Consider the following 20,750-nt stretch of genomic DNA (forward strand, 5'->3'; position numbering starts at 1 on the left):
ACCCTCGCCAGCACTTGTCCTTTGTTGATGGAGCCATTCTGACAGGTGTGAGGTGATACCTCACCGGCCTTTTAATTTGCATCTCTCTGATGATTAGTGACTTTGAGCGTATTTTCATGTCTCTTGGCCATCTGTAAGTCCACTTTGGAGAAGTATCTATTTAGGTCCTTTGCCCATTTTTTAATTGGATTGTCTTCCTTTTGTTAAATTGTATGAGTTCCTTATACATTTTGGATATTAACCTCTCATCAGATTATCACTGGCAAATATGTTCTCCCATACAGTGGACTCCCTTTCCAAGTGCCCATCAGGAGATGAGGGGATAAAAAGCTGTGGCACATTTACACCATGGAATACTATGCAGCTGTAACAAAGAAGGATCCCTTACCCTTTGAGACAGCATGGAGGGACCTGGAGAGTATTATGCTAAGTGAAATAAGCCAGGCAGAGAAAGACAAGTGTCACATGATCTCACTCATATGTGGAATCTAATGAACAAAACAAACAGATGAACAAAATAGATCTAGACACATAAAAGCATGGAACAGACTGAGGGATCTCAGAGGGAAGGTGGGAGTGGGGGAGCAGGTGGAGAGAGATTAATATAAGAACTTACATGCATATATACATAACGCACAGACAGACAATAGTGTGGTGAAGGCCTGGAGGTGCAGGCGGGTGCAGGAAGGAGGGGGTCAATGGGGGGAAAAAGAGGATATCTGTAATACTTTCAATAATAAAGAGAAATTAAAAAAAAAAAATTATACCAGCCTTACAAGAGGTGTGCAGTTATCTTTCTCTAGCGTAGTTCATTAAGATAAGAGTATACATTTTTAGAAATTTTGGTAGTATTCATCTAGTCTGATCTTGGTATTTTTGTTGTGAAAAAAGGTCACTTGCACTTAATTTCTGTAAGAATTAATTATCTATATACAGGTTTTCTAATTTTTCTTAAGAAAATTTGGGTATTTTTTTTTTTTTTTAGAAAACTTCAAAAAAATTTGTTTTGCTTGTAGCTCTTCATAGCATTCTCTTAATTTCAAAGTCTCTGTCATATCTGTAGCTATTCCTTTTTGTTCCTATTTATTTGTTTCCTTCTCTCTTAAAGTTTCTTTTATCAGTCCTTTGAGAGGCTCCTTTATTTTACTAGACAAATAAAAATAACCTACTTTTGATTTTGTTGATACCTATTTTTCTCTAATTTTTGCCCCTTTCCTTGTTATTTCCATCCTTTTACTTTTTTTTTTGAGCACATCCAGCTGTTTTTTCTAGCTTCTTGAATTGATTGCTTAGGTTATTTAATGCCTATTTTGCTTTCTAATAAAAGCCTCGAAGGCTCAAAGAACCGAATGAGTGCATCCCATAAGTCATGACACAGGGTGCTTTCATAGTTGTTTATCTCTATTTGCTTACTAATTGCTGTTGTGATTTGTGCTTTAACTCAAGGATTATTTAGAACATTTTTTTTTTTTCTGTTTCCAAATATGTTTCTCTCTCTGTCAAGTTAGCTCTATTGTTGATTTCTAATTTTACTGCATTGTGTCACAGTATATACATATAGTCTGTGTTTACTGATGCCCTGGGATTTTTGATATTTCTTTTAAAGCTTAGTATATGGTTAGTTTTTATAATTCTTCCATGTGTACTTGAGGAAATTATATATTGTTGTTGAATACAGGTTATCTTTCAATACAGCTATCTGGTCAACCTTGCTAATGGTGTTAATCCTACTTTTCTTACTGTTTGCCACTTTTTCTATCAGTTTCTTAATTAGATGGGGGGTTTTTTTGAACGCTTTTCCACATTCTACACATTTATAGGGTTTCTCTCCAGTATGAATTCTTTGATGAAGAATAAGGGATGAGCTCTGGCTGAAAACTTTTTCACATTTATTACATTTCAAAAGTTTCTTCTCTGTATAGATATTCTTGGGTTTAATAGCAGTTAAATTATTTTTAAACCTTTTCTTATGTGTGTCATGTTTATGTACTTTCTCCTCTTTTGGAACTACCTGCTGTGTATGAAGCAGCGTGTTCAGATGGAAAATTTGCCAAGATTTGTTATATTCTTGTCCTGTTTCATAAACAAGGGCTTCTTCATTAGTAATTCTCTCTTCTTTGAAATATGCCTTCTGATTCACTGGTTGTCTCTCAGAATGGCCCTCGCATTTCCATTCCTCTCTCAAATTGGACTACTCAAGGCCATAGCTTGTAAGTTTTTCTATTATCTTCTGAGATGACTGTGCTTCACAAATGTCCTGCTTTTGGGTTAATTTTTTACTGTCACACACAGATTCCCAGCCTTTAACGTTGATCACAGCAACAATGAAGACAGAAAATGTCCTGAGCACAAGCCTTTTGCCAGCTCTTTCTTCACCATCCAGGGCTCTTTCCCTTGTTCCAACAATAATATCACACTTGGCTTAGAAAAGCAAAGTCCCAGTGACACCAAGATCCTGTAGTTCTTGAACATCACGTTACTGTACAGATGCCTTTGAGATGAATTTACACAATCCCACTCCTCTTGGGAGAAGTCTACAGCCACATCCCTGAAGGTCACCAACTCCTGGTACACAGTTTTAAGAAGTCCAACAGCCGTTCTTTCCTCCTCTTGGCTCTTCTCTTGGGAAATGGTAGTTCGCTCAGATGACGGAGATGGGAAAGGGAACGTAAGAAGCTAGGTTTTCCTTGCACCATCCAGAATCACGAGCCTAGAAGTCTGCAGCTTCTCTCCTCCAGCAGAGCTGAACTGCCGAAAGACTCCGTCTTCGCCCCCAAGGTTCGGGCAATTTCTACCAGGGCCCACCTACAGCCCTTGGAGGCTGATGGAACCCAGCCCCCGCAGGCCGCTTAATTAGATGTTTTAAAGTCTTCAATATCGCTATAGACTTGTAAACTTTTCCCCATGATTATGCCAATTTTGCTTGTGTAGATGAAGATTTTGCTACAGGCACATAAACTTATGGCTGCTGTAGGTCTTGGTAGATTGTTCCTTTTATCAATATTAAATGTCCCCCTTGCCCCTTTAAATATTTTCCACCTAAATTCTATTTTGTTTGGTATTACAATTACTATCCCAGTTTTCTTCTCGTTAGTATTTGCCTGATATACCTTTTTCCATCCCTTCATTCTTTTTTTTCTTTTTTCAAAAATATGTTTTATTGACTTTTTTAAGAGAAAGGAAGGGAGAGGGAGAGGAACACATTGATGTGGGAGAGGAACACAGACAGGTTGTCTCCACATGCTCCCGGACGGGGGACTGAACCCGCAGCCTGGATATGTGCCCTAACCGGTGACCTTTTGGTGACCAGCCAGAGCCATTCCTTCATTCTTAGTCACTCAGTATTATTGTGTTTGAAAACAACATTTGGGAAGTTTTATTTTCTTTTTAATCCAAATACGTGTCAATTAATTAGTAAGTTTATGTGAAATCAAGTTACATTTATTGTGATTTAACCTGGAAACTTAGCTTTTCACTGAGCCACATGGATTCCCTTCAGGACGAGTTAGAATCAGACTCCTTAAATTTACTTCCTGTGGAGCAAAAAAGCTCTGTGTTAGGCAGTTTGCACTTGCAAGTTCACTGAATTAAGAGGAAGTTGTTAAGCGGCACCTCAGCCAGATTAAGTTAGAGCTGCCCGGGTCCAGTGGCTGTTGGTTAAAGGTTGTGGAGTCTCCAGAGGCAAAAGTTGTATTTAGTATTTGCTGAAACTACTGTGAATTGGAGTCAGTGAAAAAGTAAGCTGTGGGCCTACCTCCTAATGACTAAAGCTCCTTTCCTGGAATGTGGAGCTGGGTGGGAAAGCAAGTACAACTGTTTGGAAGAGTCATCTGGACTCAATTCATTTAGCAGAATGCACTTGGCTCCTATCCCAGCAATTCAGTCTCTATTCAGAGTTCCAACACAAGCCAGCTCAAATGCAGTACTATATTCTCTAAGAGGGCAGATTCTAATCTCTACACTAAGCCACTGAATTAACTATTCATCAATGGGTAGCATTCAATTATATGTGATAATGTAGACAGCTTATAAACTTAGTAAAAAGATATCTTTTTTTTGGTTCCAGTTTTTAAGGAAATGCTTGAAAGGTAACTTAGGGGCAGTTATTTGCAGTAAAAGAGAGATAATCTTTAAATTAGTTTCTCCTAATAAGTTTAAAATAAGTAATAAACAAGAAATAATAGAGCACCTCAGATGCAGGCTCGATCCCCATCCCGGTTGTGGTGTGTGCAGGAGGCAACCAATTGATGTGTCACTCTCACATCGATGTCTGTGTGTGTGTGTCTGTCTGTCTGTCTCTCTCTCCCTTCCATGCTCTGAAAAGCAATGGAAAAACTGTCCTTGGGTAAGGATGAAAAAAGCTACTGGTGTCTGAGATAGATCATACATAAAGATGATGGATTTGCAAAAACGTGACCTACTCGGAACTTTCTACCTATTGAAAGGAAGATATCCCTTTTCATATCTTAGACGATTAGCTTAGAGCAGCGATTTTCAACTGGTGCGCTGCAGGAATTTAAAAACCTGCAGTACCCGACTGTTCAGTCAGGGGCACTGACCTCTTTTCCCTGAGACTGTCAAATAAGAAAATGACAACAGCCAACACAACAATAGCTGTCAAGTGTGAAAGGATCAAAATTATGCCTTTTTTTTGGTCAGATTGGCAAAAAAGATATCTTTTGGTGTACCACAAAATTTTAGTGAGATGGAAAAGGTTGAATATCCCTGGCTTAGAGAAACAAAAATATTTATAGTATTACTTCAGAGTCAAAGGAAAGAGAAGAGATATAATTATAAAAATTAAAAATAATTTAACTAAAAAATGTAGCAGTAGGTTGACTAAGCATATTATCCTTTTCTTCCTGAGATTCCATCAAAATGGAAGCAGGGGAATGCGACTGGAAAGATGCTGTTGGAAGAAAAGCAATTTCAAAAATTCCAAGAAGATGCACAGTGATGAACGAGGGTTAAAAGGTGAAGAAAAGCAGAAGCCAGCTCAGCTTCCAGACTCTGGAGAGGCTCCAGGACAGGACATGGCAGGAACACAGAGTGGAAGTGAGAAGCGTCCTGAAAGCCAAAGGCCTAAATGCCAAACGGCTATCCCCACGCCAGGAGAATGGCCTAGGCCAGACCCCTAGGCGGCCGGCTCCGCGCAGCATTCTTTAAAGGCCCCGGCGAACAGCTTCATTCCCCGCAGGCCCCTCTGTGCACCCGCCCACTCAGTGCTGCCACTGCCTCACTCAGGACTGTGGTGGGACCACCTCAGATTACTTGACCTCCAAGGAAAGTCATCAGAAGGAAAGAAAGATCAAAATATGTATGAAAACTGGCTCTGGTCAAAAGAAGAATTCAGGAAAACTTGGGGGAAACTAGTTCTTATCCTTAAAGAAATTGAGAAGCTATGGCATCCCAAATAAGAACAAGATGTGTATGAAAGCAACCAAGAATAAAAACGGTAACACAGAACTTAAAAATGAGGCTCACACAAAACGCTCGGCCCCACCTGGGCTCAGTGGTTAGGGTGTCGGCCTGAGCACTGAGGGGTTGCTGGCCGGACTCCAAGGCGGGGCACACGCCTGGGCTGGGGCGTGTACAGGAGGCAGCTGATCTCTCTCTCTGTCTGTCTCTCTTTCAAATCAATGAACATACCCTCAGGTGAGGATTTAAAAAAAATTAGCCTCTGTATATCTACTATTAGCTTCTGATATCTATGAGTTCACATTTATGTTGCCGTATTTCCAGTCATTTGCCTGAAACCATAAAATAAGAACAGACACAATCTAATGATTTATAATGGCTGAAGAGAGCTCATTTATTGATTAGTGCAGAGGAAATTTTTTCTTTTTAAATCCTCACCCGAGGGTAATGTTTTTATTGATTTGAGAGAGAGAGAGAGAGAACCATCAATGTGAGAGAGAGAGAGACACCGACTGGTTGCCTCCCATACGCATCTAACTGGGGATCAAACCCGCAACCCAGGTATGTGCCCTGACAGGGAATTGAACCGGCAACCTTTTGGGGCTGCAGGATGATGCTCCAACCAACTGAGCCACCCAGCCAGGGCACAATAATCCACCTTTCAATTTAAAAGCAGAACTGGCAATTTTGTTTTGCAATCACACAAAAATTCAATTTTGCCAAATATCACTGCAAAGGTGATCTTCTTTCTAAAACATTTAATATTGCATATATTCAATTCACAAAAGAGACAACAGTTTATTTGAAAGCAGTAAGAAACCACAATTACATTTCTCACTCTCAGCCTGCTGCAGAATGGCATCATGCGTTTTTCACTTTAGCCATTCTAACAGACATGCAGTTATCTCGTTGTGGAACGGCATTAAAGGCAATTAAAAAAAGTAAACGTTTAAAAAATTATTAATTTAGATAACATAAGAATTAGTATCTTTTATAAAAGAAAAAAATGAAGGCTTAAATGGTGTAAATGTTTAGCTCTGCTTGACCAAAAGTGCAACGTTAACCAGATAACCTCTTAATGTCCTTTCAACAATGTGATTCCATGATCCTATAAAAATAAATTCCACTTAAACCACTTAAAATCATAGTCCCTATATAGACAGACACCCTCCCTCAGGCTTCTCAAGACTAAAGATCTCCTCTGTGATGTTCTCATTCAGTTTTGCACCCAGAATTGTGCTGGTCACACTCCCATAACTAACTGATGGTCTTTCTTTCAAGTCTCATCTCAGTGAAAGCATGTCAGGGGAGGAGCTCTTGGCTGAAAATAATACTCTAAAAAAGCTGTGGCATATTTACACAATGGAATACTGCTCTGTCATAAAAGGGAGACAATTTTACCCCTTCTGATAGCATGGATAGACGAGGAGAACATTACGCTAAATGAAATAAGCCAGTCAGAGGACGACAGGTACCATATGATCTCACTCACTGAGGAATTTAACGAACAAACTGAACGACCAAGGAAAATAGAGACAGACTCAGAGAGAGGAAGTAGGCAGACAGCTCTGGGGTGGGGGTGGCGATGAGAGTGCTGGGAGGGGGGTGAGGGATTGAGCAAGAGAAAGAAAAAAGAGAGAGAACACGTGGGCATGGACAACAGTATGGTGACGGGGGTGGAGGTGGAAGAGGGCAGAGAGGGTAAATGGTGATGGGAAAGAAAGAAAACGATGCTCTTCCCTTCTTGAGCTGCCTCACTCTCCTTTCTAAAATCCTACTTCGTAGACCTAGCTCTTTTGAATGTTTTTATGGCCTACTTTGAAACCAAAAGCCTATCTGTTCGAGGGCCAGATATGGAGCCCTACCAAGTCTCCCAGCCGACGGAACAGGCAGTTCAGATGGCATCCCAGACTGCCCATTCAGCTCCCTAAGTCACTCCTTGACCCCAAAAGGGAGGAAAGAGTAACAAAAATCAAGTCAAATGGAGTAACATTTTAGTGGCATTCAAGGAATCTTCTAACAAATGTCACCTCATCTGAAGGACAGGACTGCTCGGTATGAAGAGATCTAAATGAACAAGAACGGTGGGCAGGTGGATAAAAAGGTACTTCATTTGGCACAGATGTAGGTGTACCTGCTACTTATACGCACATTATATCTATTTTTGAAACTGTTAATTTCCCACCCTCAATATCATGGCATTTCTTTACCAATACAAGCCAATTACTATAGAAACCATTAGGAAAAACCAGCAGGCCCTGGCTGGGTAACTCAGTGGGTTAGAGCGTCTTCCCAATACACCAAGATGGTGGGTTCAATCCCTGGTCAGCACATATACAACAATCAACAAATGAAAATAAATACATACATAAATACATTTATAAAAGAAATTTTATAAATACATTTATAAATACATTTATTTATAAAAGAAAAAGAAAACCCAGCAGGATGGAGTCTCTCCTCTGGACTCAATGTCTGAGACTGAGCTGAAGCCATGGTGATTCAAGCAGAAGGAGTACCAAGTACAAAGGCCCTGAGGAGGAAGGGGGCCGGCTTCAGGGGAGCAGCAAGGGGGCTACCAGCGCAGGTGGAGCACAGTACACGAGAGAGGCGTGACAGATGAGGTCCCAGCGGGAGCCACGTTATAGGCCATGCTGAGTTCCATCTTAGAAAGCCTTCGAGTGACGTGACCTAACCTTTTTTCTTCTCACAGGATCACTTTCCTGAAAATACACTGAAGGGAGTAAGAGGGCAGGAAGTGGGGGTGGGCAGAAGAATCGAGGAGAGCGGTGACTGCGACTTGGATTAAGGCGGCAGTGACAGGGATGGGAGAAATGGTTGGATTCTGGGTATATGTATTCTCAAGGTAGAGCCAACAATATTGGCTGATAAACTAGATACTGGGTATGAGAAGAAAAAGAAATTAAGGGTAACTCCTAGTTTGGGAGGGTTAAACAAATGAAAGGACAGAGTTGCCATTCACTGAGATGGGGATGGCTGCTGGAGAAGCAGAGCAGCTTTGGGAGAAGACAGTGGAATTCCAGGTTTAGCTTCATATATATTAAGTTTCAGATGCCCACTGGACATCCAAATGGAAATACCAAGTACGCAGGTTAAGGAGACCTGTGGCTGGGGATGAATAATGGGTCGTCCATTCAACCCCCCATCTCCCTGCCTGCCCACTAACCTGCACCCCCAACACTACCTACTATATTTAAAACCACGAGGCTGGATGTAGATGAGACACCAACGAAGACAGAAAAGACTGAACTGCAGGACATTCAACCATCAGGGAGGAATAAGCAAAGACCCCTCAGGTGCATGAGAAAAGTCAGGAATGGGTGGAGTCCTGGAAGCCTAGTAGAAAAAGTTATTCAAGATTTTTTCCAACAGTATTCTGCTTCCAGCCTTTGTCTTCCAGCTGAATCCCCAGATATCATATCATGGATAAGCCATCCCTACTGAATTCATGTCTCACAGAAACTATGAGATAGCATGATTATTCTCGTTTTAGGTTCTGTTTTTCTTAGGCAGCAATAAATAATGGACTCAGTTCCTAAATTCATAATTGTCAGTATCACCAACAAAAGAACTCATATATAAATAAATCCAACAGCAATATCCTTTAGTTTTCAGGCTGATTAGCACATCTGATGATTCTTCATGGATTACTTCTACTCGTACTCCTTTAAACATTACTCTGGTCATCTAGAAACACAGTAAACTATCTCAATGATGTCCATGTGAGCCATTCCTTTCCCAACTACCTTACTGTCAGTGATCATTTTAATTTAAATTAAAAAAGTAAAAATTATAATAATAGCAAGATTAGATTTCAAAGCTAAAAATAAACTTGTACCAAAAGCAAAAACAATGCCATCTGCCCCAGAGATGGTTTTCTTTCATTTCCTTGCACCCAAGGGAAAAAAATACAGTGCAAAATTTCAGCAATCCTAATTTTAACTTTTCTGAGCACAAATATATCCCTTTAGAATTCCTTGGGGGATTGGGGCTATACTGAGTTCTACAATTGTGTGATGGTTTCACATTTCTGCCCAGACTCTGGAGAAAATGATGGGGTTGTAAAAAACCAAAAAAATTCAGATAAAGGCAAAATTTCCCATGGGACCCTGGCCAGGTGGTTCAGTTGGTTGAAGCACCATCCTGTGCACCAAAAGGCTGAGGTTAGATCCCTGGCTGGGGTGCACACGGGAGGCAGTTGATCGATGTTTCTCTCTCACACTGATGTTTCTCTCTCTCTTTCCCTTCCTCTCTCTCTAAAGTCAATAAAAAACATATCCTCAGGAAAGGATTAAAAAAAATTTTTTCCCCGTGGGACTTCCTTCTAGTCCTATGTCCCTCCCCAGAGGTAATCACTCTAACCAGTGTAGTGTTTTTCTTTCCAGACTCCATTCTAAACATTTACACATATATAAAGATATACAAATATGTTCTATGACATTTTACTTTACGCAAATTGATAATAGTTGCCATTTCATTTAACTAAATGTCTTAGAGGACTCTCCATGTGGGACATATAGATTTTTCTTTATTATTTTTAAACTGCTGGAGGATAATAGATATGTGAATGTGCCGTAATTGAAGTAATCATTCTTTTACTGATGGACTCTTAGTGTTTCCAATTTTGGCTATTACATATAAAGCTGTGATAAACTTCTTGTGCATGCTTCTTTGTGCCCATGAATAAGCATTTGTCTACAAACACTTAGAAATGAAAATACTGGGTTAAGGTATAAACCAAGAAGCACAGAAAGTTACAAGATTTGGTCAAGGCCTCTAAGCCTGTGGTGAGAGAGAAGGGAGTCGGGCTGGGATAATAGAAAATGACAACAAGGACAAAAGTTAGAGAACCCCTGCCTCCTCCTCTTTTCTATTTTACACTTTTAAGAACCTCCCAGCTCACTTTCATGTCTGATATTTGAGGATACTGTTGAGAAAAATGTACAGACAAGTAGGAAGGCTGACACTCAAAAACACAGAAGGAAATACACCAAAATGTTACTAGTAGGGAGTATGAAATTTTTAAGTTTGTTCTTTTTACTTTTGTTTTTCAAAATGTCCACGCTAAATAATAATAGGTGGAAAAAACATACTTGAAATTTATGTTACATCACCAACAAAAGAACTGGCATTTACAAAAAATAAAGCACTTACACGTCAGCCTGAGAAGTCATGAAAGCTCCCATAAAATGTAGTAACTGAGCTCAAAACTCAAAGAGGTGTGCCCAAGCAGCCAGGGGACAGGGGAGGCTGACTAGCTGGAGGCAACCGCATGCATCATGTGGATGTGGGCATGTCCTGAAATGGAAAGCAGTTGGAATGACTGGTGTTCAGTGTCCAACAGAGTACTGAGATTTTTAAGGCTCTTCATACAGGCTGCCCCTTTCCTCATCATTGACAGAATTAATTTTTAAAATTTTAGCTCATTTGATAAGAGAAATTTAGCAGCTTATTTTAATTGGCATTTATCTGATGACTAATGAGATGGAATATGTATGTATTTAAATTTCCTTTCCACTTAGAAGTGGGAAAGCCCAGAGGGGAACAACCATAACTATCTTTCCCTCTCCTGCTGAGTGTGCAACTCACTGAGCAGTGGTACTGCTGTCACCAATGTACCCAGGGCCTAGAACCTCCTCTACTGTGAACTCGTCTGCCAGGCCATCATGACCTGTTCTTTTCCTCTTACCATCTGCCATGTTCAGGCCACTAGCCCCAGCCCTAACTGAGCCTAAAGCAGAAACTTGACAAATAAGCTACCAATTAAGCCTGAGTAATTAAGCAACTAGGATCTGGGAGACAAATGAAACTCCCAGATCATTCAAAATAGTTTTTCCACAAATGTGACCACCCCAGAGGCACTATGGAAAGTGTGAGAGTGTTTTGGTTGTGAGGATGACTGCGGGGAAGGGCTGGCACTAGGAGGAAGGGACCAGGAGTGCTGGATATCCTGCAATAGGAAGGACGACCTCACCCAAGACTGTCTTTCGTGACTTTTCCAAATCCTGCCACACATTTGTGTGTGAAATCTGGTTTTAACTCTCTGAGCCCAGAACTCAATTATTTTCTAGTCTATGAACATTAATACAGGAGACTGTATGTATAAAAATAAGTGCATATCAAAATTTTATATATATAAAAATATATTTATTAATTACTAATTACAGAGGGGAGGTGTCAAGTCTGACAAGGTTGAGAACCACTCTGGTCTAAGCAAGCATTCACAGCTGCAGGAGAGGCAGAGAGTGGTTAACCGTGTATACGAGAGTCACCATGTGAGGCTGACATCTTCATCAGCCCATATAGTGAAGGGTACACAGGTCAAAGGTCTACACAGAAGCAATACAAAGCCCCTACCCAGTTCTTAGGTTGTATTTCCTAACTTACTTTACTATTTTTATGTCTGAAAGGGACCCCCAAATAGGGTACAATGTACCTAATGTAAATCAAACTATAATCCAGATTTAGAAAAGAAAAAAAAAGTGATACCCTTCTGTTGATGCCAATTACTTCCTCTTTAATACTGTCTTTTCAGTTATCACCAATTCGCACCAACCCAGATCCAATTCCTAAATAATCCAAATCAGCACCAAAGATTATTCCACTCTACCCCTACCAGTACTCCTTCCTAAAATCAACAGGTTCACATTAAGAAGCTAAGACTACACTCTCAGGATTTATAATGCTTCTTCTGATAATAACCATAATGTCAATATTTCCTATTATTTATAACATAAAGCAAATAATGTTACTGAAAATCAATATCTTAAGAATAAAAAAGATACAAATATTAAAAAGTTAAGATAAAACTTTTAATGTCAAGTTTGAAATAGAAATAGTAACATGAAATCATGATTTTTCTTTTAAAATGCTTCCTATTGCTGTCCACTCAAAATATGCCTAGAAGCAATCAGATCCCAGTAACAGTGAGTATACCTAGTACCCTAACCTTGGTTTCCAAATAACATTCTCCACTAAAAGGGAACTCTTTGAAGAAATGTCTGACAATAGGTCTGAGAGAGGAAAAGTCAAGGTGAGCCTGGACTACCTTATTGCATTACAAAGCAAGGAAGTACTCAACCAATGAAAAGGTCACATCAAAACCACACAGGAGACTGCCTCAAAGGGTGTACAACGGCCCAATTTGAGACAATTAAAACAAAGAGAATAAAGACCGTAACTGATTGTAATACACTGAAACCCCCCCACCACACACACAAAATCCATGAGTCCTGAAGGTATTTAAAATGAGAGAAAGGGGGAAGGAAGAAGAGAGCTTTCCTTTACAGAAGAATTTCAGCTAATAAAAAAATGTTAAAAAAATCACTGTTCTGCAGTCTCTATAATATCTGATTTGGTAAAGATCATCAGCATATGCTAAGCTATTAGTTGAAAGATGGTTGGGAAACAGTGCAGAAGAAATGCTCAATAAATTATTTACCAATTTTGCCACACAGGGAGAAATGTACTTCTACCAGGGAATGATCTGCCACTCGTTAACAATCAAGTATTTTATCACTAATGGCAAGGCAACCTGACCTGTGCTCCTGATGTTAAGAATTAGGAATCACAGGGCACTGCTTATGCAGCAGCCTGTCAAAAATGCCCACCCTAAATCTAATCAAGCGCCAGACCTTTGCTGTTCAATATGGTGGCCATTATCCACATGTAGCTAATGAGCACTTAATATGTGCCAGAGTGACTGAGGAACTAAATTTAAATTGTGTTTAATTACAATTAATTTAAGTACCCACATATAGCTAGTGGCTATGATACTGGACGGTGCAGATATGGAGTAGTTCCATCGCTGCAGAAAGTTCTACTGGACAGCACTGCTCTAGACTAAGCTGCTGGAAATACAGGGGACAAAAAAACAGGTTAAATGACACCAAGAGGACAGACAGACCCAGAATGTGAGACACTATTAGGTAAGCACCCTGGACTCTCTTAAAAAGTCAGTATCATGGGGAGTGGGGAATGTGGAAAGGCTGGGATTATGGTTCTACAATAAAATAGCTTGAAAAGATATAACCAATTGTAATGTGCGAACCTAGATTACATCACAGTGAGAAAACAAACAGATATAACAGGTATTTCATGATAACTGGGGATGTTTGAATGGAGTGAATATTAGATGATATTATGGAATTATGAATTCTCTTACGTGTGACGATGGTATGGGGTTATTGAGGGGACTGGCCTTATTCTAAAGAGATGCATGCTAAATAGAATTTAGAGGTGATGTGTCATGAAATCTAAAATTTATTTTCAAATGGCATAGTAAATAAAAAATCTAGAGATAAATAAAATATGCAGGGTGGGGTGGGAGATAGGTGGTGGGGGACAAAGGGGGGCGATGGGGGATACCTGTAATACTCTCAACAATAAAATAAAATATATATGCAAAAAAGTAAAAAAAATATCTACAAGAAGGTGTACAGCATTTTACTGTTTTAAAATATTTCTTGTATGTTTAAAAATTTTCATAATCATTAAAAAGTTGGTCGGGAAAACCAGCCATGGAATTATGGTAATAAACTGCAATCTTTCTGCTTTCATTCTGCCAGGAACATGTTACTTTTATAATAATAAAAGTTTGACAAGCTATAGTAGTCACCAGCTTAATCAAGTAAACAAACTAGCTACACTAACATCATCGCTAAGTGCTAGAAAAGGACTTAAAAGCCTGTTCAGATTATTTTGTTTCTATTTTTAAGGTGAAAAATTTTACAAACAACTCTAATGGAAATTCCTAGTCAAAAGCACCTGTATATTTATTTATTAAAATATATCTTTATTGATTTCAGAGAAAGAAAGGGCGAGGGGAGAGAGAGAAACATTAACGATGAGTCACTGATCGGCTGCCTCCTGCACGCCCCCTACTGGGGATGGAGCTTGCAACCTGGGCATGTGCCCTGACCGGGAATCGAACTGCTATCTCTTGGAAAACAGGGTTCATGCTCAACCACTGAGCCACACCAATCGGGCAGCACCTATATAAACTAAAATGGTCACTAATGGAAATTCCTGGTCAAAAGCACCTATATATTTAAACTAAAGTGGTCACTAACACAAATACGTAATAACATTTTTAATACCACTTTTCATAAGCCAAGAATATCTACTTAAGTATTTTTGTAAAAGCCAAAGTGACAGTCACTAAAAATTTTCATTTTAAGGTTGACTCTAGAAGTAATCATGGAAGTAACCCAGGGGTAGCAGAGGTGCTCTCCTCTGAAAGAAAAGGCCTCCTTGCTCTGGGGCCAGAGTTGAATTACACTCTCAGCCACGTGAGCACAGAGCAAAAACTGAGCACAGGGATTATCACAGCACCTCAGCAGTCCCTTCACAGGAGGCAGTGTCTCTGCCAAAGTCTCCTGTCATCCTAGAATTGTAACTAAGAGGAGAGGCCCTTACTAAGTTCTCAGCTGCCAGAAACAAGAGATTCAATACAGATTTATTTAAGGCCCTTTGCCAGAAATCTGCAGGATTCATCCTGTCCTCTAACATAAAATGGCCTCACACCAGCTTCCACACCAAGACCTGCTATGTTTTCACTGCTCATTTTATATAGTCAAAATTATTTTTCCTAAGGAAAAGCTCTTAACTGCTTCTGTTATATTTTTGTGCATGTGCTTTTCCTAGGAGGGCAGAATAAAGATGCTTCCACACACACAAAAATATATGTTCATGTTAGGTGAACAAAGGTTTTCCTAAAATTTTAAATCCTATGGCCCATTAAATTAAAAGAATAAATCATCAGAATTAAGATCATTACATATAATGTATTAAGAGACATAATTGTTACACTTTATAATGTGGTCACTAAGGGAGCTAAAAATAGGTCTTTTTACCAAGTAAAAATAAAGACATGGTCGTATTTACAAAAACATAATTTATCTCATGGAAAAGAGTAATAATTTATATTAGGGAAAAGAATACTCTTTTGTTGTTGTTCTTCATAGCTTCCTCCTCAAGCTCTTGAATATAGCTGGCACATAATAAATATTTATGGCTATTTTCTGCCCAACTTTTTATTTTTAATAATTTCAAACATATTTTTAATATAAATCTATAGGTACAAATAACTATACATGTACACTACTATTAACAGCTCATATTTGTGTGACTTAAAATTCCTTAAAAATTAAATACTGGAAATTCAGAGAATGCTATCTAAATAAAGACTGCTTTTCAATAAACGAATGGGGTTGATTTGTGATTTCTTTTGATTTACAGTTTACATCTGGATATAGTTTCTCATATTAGCATTTCCATTAAAAGGTGAAATATTCCCAAGGTAAAAAACATTTATTTGTTTTCACTTATTTAGGAGACTAAAAAAAATAAAACTATGTTCTTCCAAGAAGCTGGAGCTTAGTTTACAGTTCAAAATAAAGTAAAAACCTGGTGCACAGCTCATTTACCGAATTAAGAACACATCTTTTGGTTGTTTTTAATCATGAGTCTTTTAGTGCTACTGTTGCTGTTTCTTTTGATCTATACGTACATATTTTGTTGATTAAAAATTTTTAAAAATTTGTTGCCTATGTTGAAAGATCAGATCTCACATGAGAATCCAGCTTTCAAGTTTCTCTTGAAACACCAGAGCCACACTGGGTCTTAATTCCTGCATAACAACTACTGGCCAGCCTGAGCAGGGACCCCTCTGACAGGGCAGGCTCTCCCCACTTTGTCAGAGATACACCCACTGTCAACTGCCTGCCTCCTTCCCTACAAGCTTATGAGCTGGAGGTCCCTGGTCTACAACATTACTTCCCCGTTTTATCATGTTGAAATGGTTGAAAATACTCTTAATATATTACGATATATATTTTGTAATTCAAGTTCTTGATTTTTAAAAAATGTTATTTCCCTAATAAACTCTATGATAACTTATTTCTACCCTCCATTCACAATTGTTCAGACTGTAAAGATGAAAACACAACAGTTATACAAAGTCTTCACATTTTTCTCCATTTTAAATAGAGTCAAACACTTATGAGGTAAAAAAAAAGTTGACAAAATTGTATCTTAAATTATTCCCAAGTAGTCACAGGCTTTTAAAATATTCTACTTGTGTGTAACAAGAGACAGGGAAAACTGCTTCCCTATTAGAGACAGTTCTGAGATACCCTTTGGGTATTTCTGGTTGCTATGATACATACAAGAGAGTATAACCATTTATTTGCAGGAACAGGGAACACACAGTACAGGAACTGGGATGAGACGACACAGATTTTTTAAATAAAGTTCACTATGGGGTTTTCCATGCTCTTAGGTGAAAATGCAAATGAGATCAAGAAGGGTTACAATAAATTCTTGATGGGGTGACATAAGATTAGTAAGGCTAGATAATTACAATGCAGCTCCAAAGTCTTGAGGCAACCAGGATCCTTGCACTATACTAAGGCATCCAGACAATCAAAAACCTTTCTTAAATGAAGGTGAATTAAGTCAAACATGCTGTAAAATTTTTACTTTATGTAAGACAGTGTATCAACAACGCGAGGGAGGGAATCAAGGTACAGGAAGTCTAAGGACACATCACTAAACTGAAGAAATCTCTAAGATGATGAGTTTACATGGCAAAGGAACAAGTGGTAAGAGCCAGAGCAGCAGCAAAGACGTGTGATATTTAAGACACAAATAAGGAAGTCAGAGCACAAGCTACTTTTTTTTTTTAAGTTAGGCCTATGTCACAGGTTAATTATCAGGCTACCTACAAATACTTTATAGTTTATATGTTAGAAATTGTTCCGTGGATTAGGGCTGGCCCAGACGTGAAGCAGCAGATAAAAGGGATGGCATTTGACCAAACATTCTCAATTATCATCGCTGACGACATTTCTCTAAAGGCAAAGGACACCCAACAACCCTGTCACCCTTGAAGAGAATACGGTTGAAGGTATGCACATAACTTTCTCCTGTTTCAGTTTTCAGATGTCCTGTATCTTTGTAATAATTCTCTTGGTTTGGCTGAGGTGAGACTGCATAAAAGGAATGGAAATGTAACAGATGAACAGAAGACAGAACAGCTTCAGACTCAGCTTCTCTTTTTCCCCCCTGTTAGCCAACAGTTTTACCTTTCCCACTGAATCAGCAAGAAAGAATAGCTCTGAAAACCACACAAAGAGGTGCTTTTCTTTTTTGTTAGAGAGACTGTCACATGGCTGGCTCATGCAAGCCTCTGCTGCCCTGGGCTACAGATGCACTGTTACCAAGGCCTGCCTAGCACTGAGAGAAAGCCTCCCCCACCAACTCTTTGAGGGTCACTAAAATAGGGTTTTGACTATAAGTAACTAAAAAAATGGAGGCCAGTTTACAAAAGGGAATATTTTAGCCCTTTAAATGTGACTGCTAATATTTCAAGTTCTACAGATTTCTCTGTTTCTGAAGTTCAGCCACTATGCTGAAACTTTTAAGCTGGTTGAACAAAGCTTCAGAACAGGTGGAGTTTAATGGTACCTAGGCCTGACAATGCCAAGTTAAGCCACCTAATAATCTCAGTCCACTTGTTCATACAGACTATTTTTCTAGTAACAAAGTAAATATATGTTCAATGCAGAAAAATGTGATAATCTATGAACTAACCCAAAGATAACCACTGTGAACATGTGGGTGAACATTCTTTCAAGGAGCACAGCATTAGGAGTGTGGGTACTGTGATGAGATGTTCCAGATATAAGACAGGAGTAGGTAAGATACTGAACATATGAGAAGTATAGTTTAATTATCTGTTAGATCATTCACCCTGTCACATCACAAGCAACCTATTCTTCCTTTTACCTACTGAAGGATGGTGCATAATTTCCAGGAAACAAAGGGTAAGCATGGTACCCTAATTCCTGTCCTACTCCCTCATTACATGTCCTATAGCAATCACCTAGTTTTCTACATCTTAGCTGCACTTACATAACCCTAACATCAAAATCAAAACCAGAATAGTTAACAACTACTAATATAAGTTTTCCTGAGATATAGCCAAATCCAAGTGTCCTCTACAAAGGTAGAGCTGTCAGAGCCCCGCCCCTCCCCCCCATAAAACCAAGTAGCAAGTTTTGCAAGGTCTCTGAACTTTTTCTTCTCTCTCAATTCTAAAACCAGCATTCTACTTCAGGTCTTCCAACAACCTGTCTGAATCCACAACTGCTACAGTAACTGTCAAACATCACTTTTGCCTTAAGTGCCTTACAACCTATAGGAGCCAAGTGGATTTGAATCAAAAGGATGCAGCTGAGGTCCAGCAACTGCCCTACCACACTGATTTCAATAGTGAAACCTTTGGAGTCCTCCAAGAAGAGCACTGATCATTTCCATCTGGGATATTTCTTCAGGACTTTTATTGTCCCACCTGTCACAGAAGCATGCATTAACTACTTTCTGTTCATCAGGCTGTGTACTAGGCGCAGGAAGGGAGGATGTAAAATAGGAAACATAATCTTTGTCCTCAGACATTACAATCTAGCTACAGATACCAGACACATGATGAAATGTGAGTGACATGAGAATTCTTTGAGTATTCCAAGGGTAAGATTAGCCTAAGAGGACAAAAAGAATGTAGAATTTAAACCTGTTCTAAGTGCTATTTTACATGTTCTTAGAATCAGTCTTACATCCCCTCTGGAACAAGGAAGTGGATCTAAAAGCATCATGTGGTGAGGGGAAGTAAATGGGGGTGATGAAACTTAAAGCACCAATTAGGAGTCCTAACTCCTAAGGTTAAGGAGGGTAGAGCATGCTGTTGCCACAAGAGGCTCTGGAGAAACATTAGTTCCTTCCTCCTGGTTTTGAATTGCACTCTCTCTCTGTTTCTCCAACCTAACTGTAAGCTCTTGAAGTAAGGAAATAAGGGCCTAAGACTTTACTTCTTCTATTTATTCTAGAGTATCTAGTTAGATATACTGGGCATGGCTGAGAAACTCAACACCTGTATGTTGAGTATCATGTGACTAAATTAAAAATTTTTTAAAAGATACTCTTGAGCTGCACCATTAACAGCTTTAGGGTAACAGAATTGTTGATTTAGCCGCTGCTCTATGGCCAGAACCCAGGAAGCACAGAGAACAAGGACCGCCGCCTCCTCATCCAAAGGTTAATGAGAAGGAGCAGTTTATACCAAGACTGCCTGTTCTTATTTCTTAGGGCTGATGAACTATTTGATTCCTGATCTTCTGCCCCAGGTTAAGAGACGCGATGTTGGAAGAGATCCATGGGAAATCACAGGGCTGTCTGATATAATTAGATACAGTCACTACTGTGAGTGGAGCCTGATAAACATTACCATGACACAACCGGATCGCCTCTTTAATCGAGGAGGCACATGCTGTTACATGCCTTCTCTCTATGACCATGGGCATGTTCATCAGACGTGACAGGTCCGATCACAGGGCACGCCCACGCCGGGCTCCTTTCTCTCGGTGCGTACCTCCTCGCAGACTTCACGAACTGCCGCCACGCTCGGCTCCTCCTCAGGCTCCATGCCTCCTCCAGGGACAATCCACCGGTCTGGATAGCGACTGCTGCTCACGAGTAGCACCTGAAAATCACAAAGGTCATGTGGGGTGGTTAAAAACTCAAAAGATACGTTCACACAAATTCAGAGTTTAAACACCACAAAAGTAAAAGTACCTACGACCCCTTTGTTTATACCTCTCCAAATCACTTTTTGCAAGGCAGCTTTCGTTTCTCTTTGAAAAATAGACTATCTGCCCAGTAAAAGCAGAAGGGCATCTAAACCAATGGCCATTACCTCTGCTTTCCCCTCAGATCCTGTCACTTGTCCCATCTATCCCCTCCTTCATTTCTTTCTCTAAAGCCCTTTGAACAGAGCTGACAAAAAAATAAAAGAGATTATCTATGATGAGCTGGTGAGTGCTGTGAAGGGTGGGCCAGAAGGACAGAAGTCCTTAGCTGTGGTTGGTTCCAGTTCCAACACTTTCTCTCCTGTGTGTCCTAGCTCCTGCTCCATCAGATGGCCACAGGCCCATACAACGTGCCACCCTAGGCTCTAAGTGTGCACTGAGAACCTAATTTTCTTATCCTCATGAGTAGAACAATTCTTTTCATCATGCTTTCAGCTGAGATAAACTGGAACTTTTTACTATAAACTTTTATTAAGAAGTGAAAAGAAAAGCAAACACACACAAAAATATTGATATAAATACCGTTTACTAATTCAAACTTAACCAGCATTTTAGTCACGGCTGAAATAAAATCTGAATTTCCCTAGTCCCTTTTCCTTACTTCTCTCTAGGACAGTGCTAAACAGTTAGCTGCACTCATTTGGGAGTAGAGTTGGGTCGGCATTA

General features: G+C 39.5%; 1 protein-coding gene across 1 annotated transcript in view; it reads right to left on the reverse strand.

The window, feature by feature from the left end:
• NUDT3 (nudix hydrolase 3) overlaps positions 1-20,750 on the reverse strand; it is a 101,141-nt gene that overhangs the window by 17,554 nt on the left and 62,837 nt on the right. Inside the window, exon 2 of the mRNA XM_081140947.1 lies at positions 19,868-19,978. Within this exon, the coding sequence (XP_080997073.1) occupies positions 19,868-19,978 (111 nt within the window). The remainder of the gene's footprint in view (positions 1-19,867; positions 19,979-20,750) is intronic.

Source organism: Miniopterus schreibersii (assembly GCF_964146895.1).
Source record: "Miniopterus schreibersii genome assembly, chromosome: 6".
NCBI classification, from domain to species: domain Eukaryota; kingdom Metazoa; phylum Chordata; class Mammalia; order Chiroptera; family Miniopteridae; genus Miniopterus; species Miniopterus schreibersii.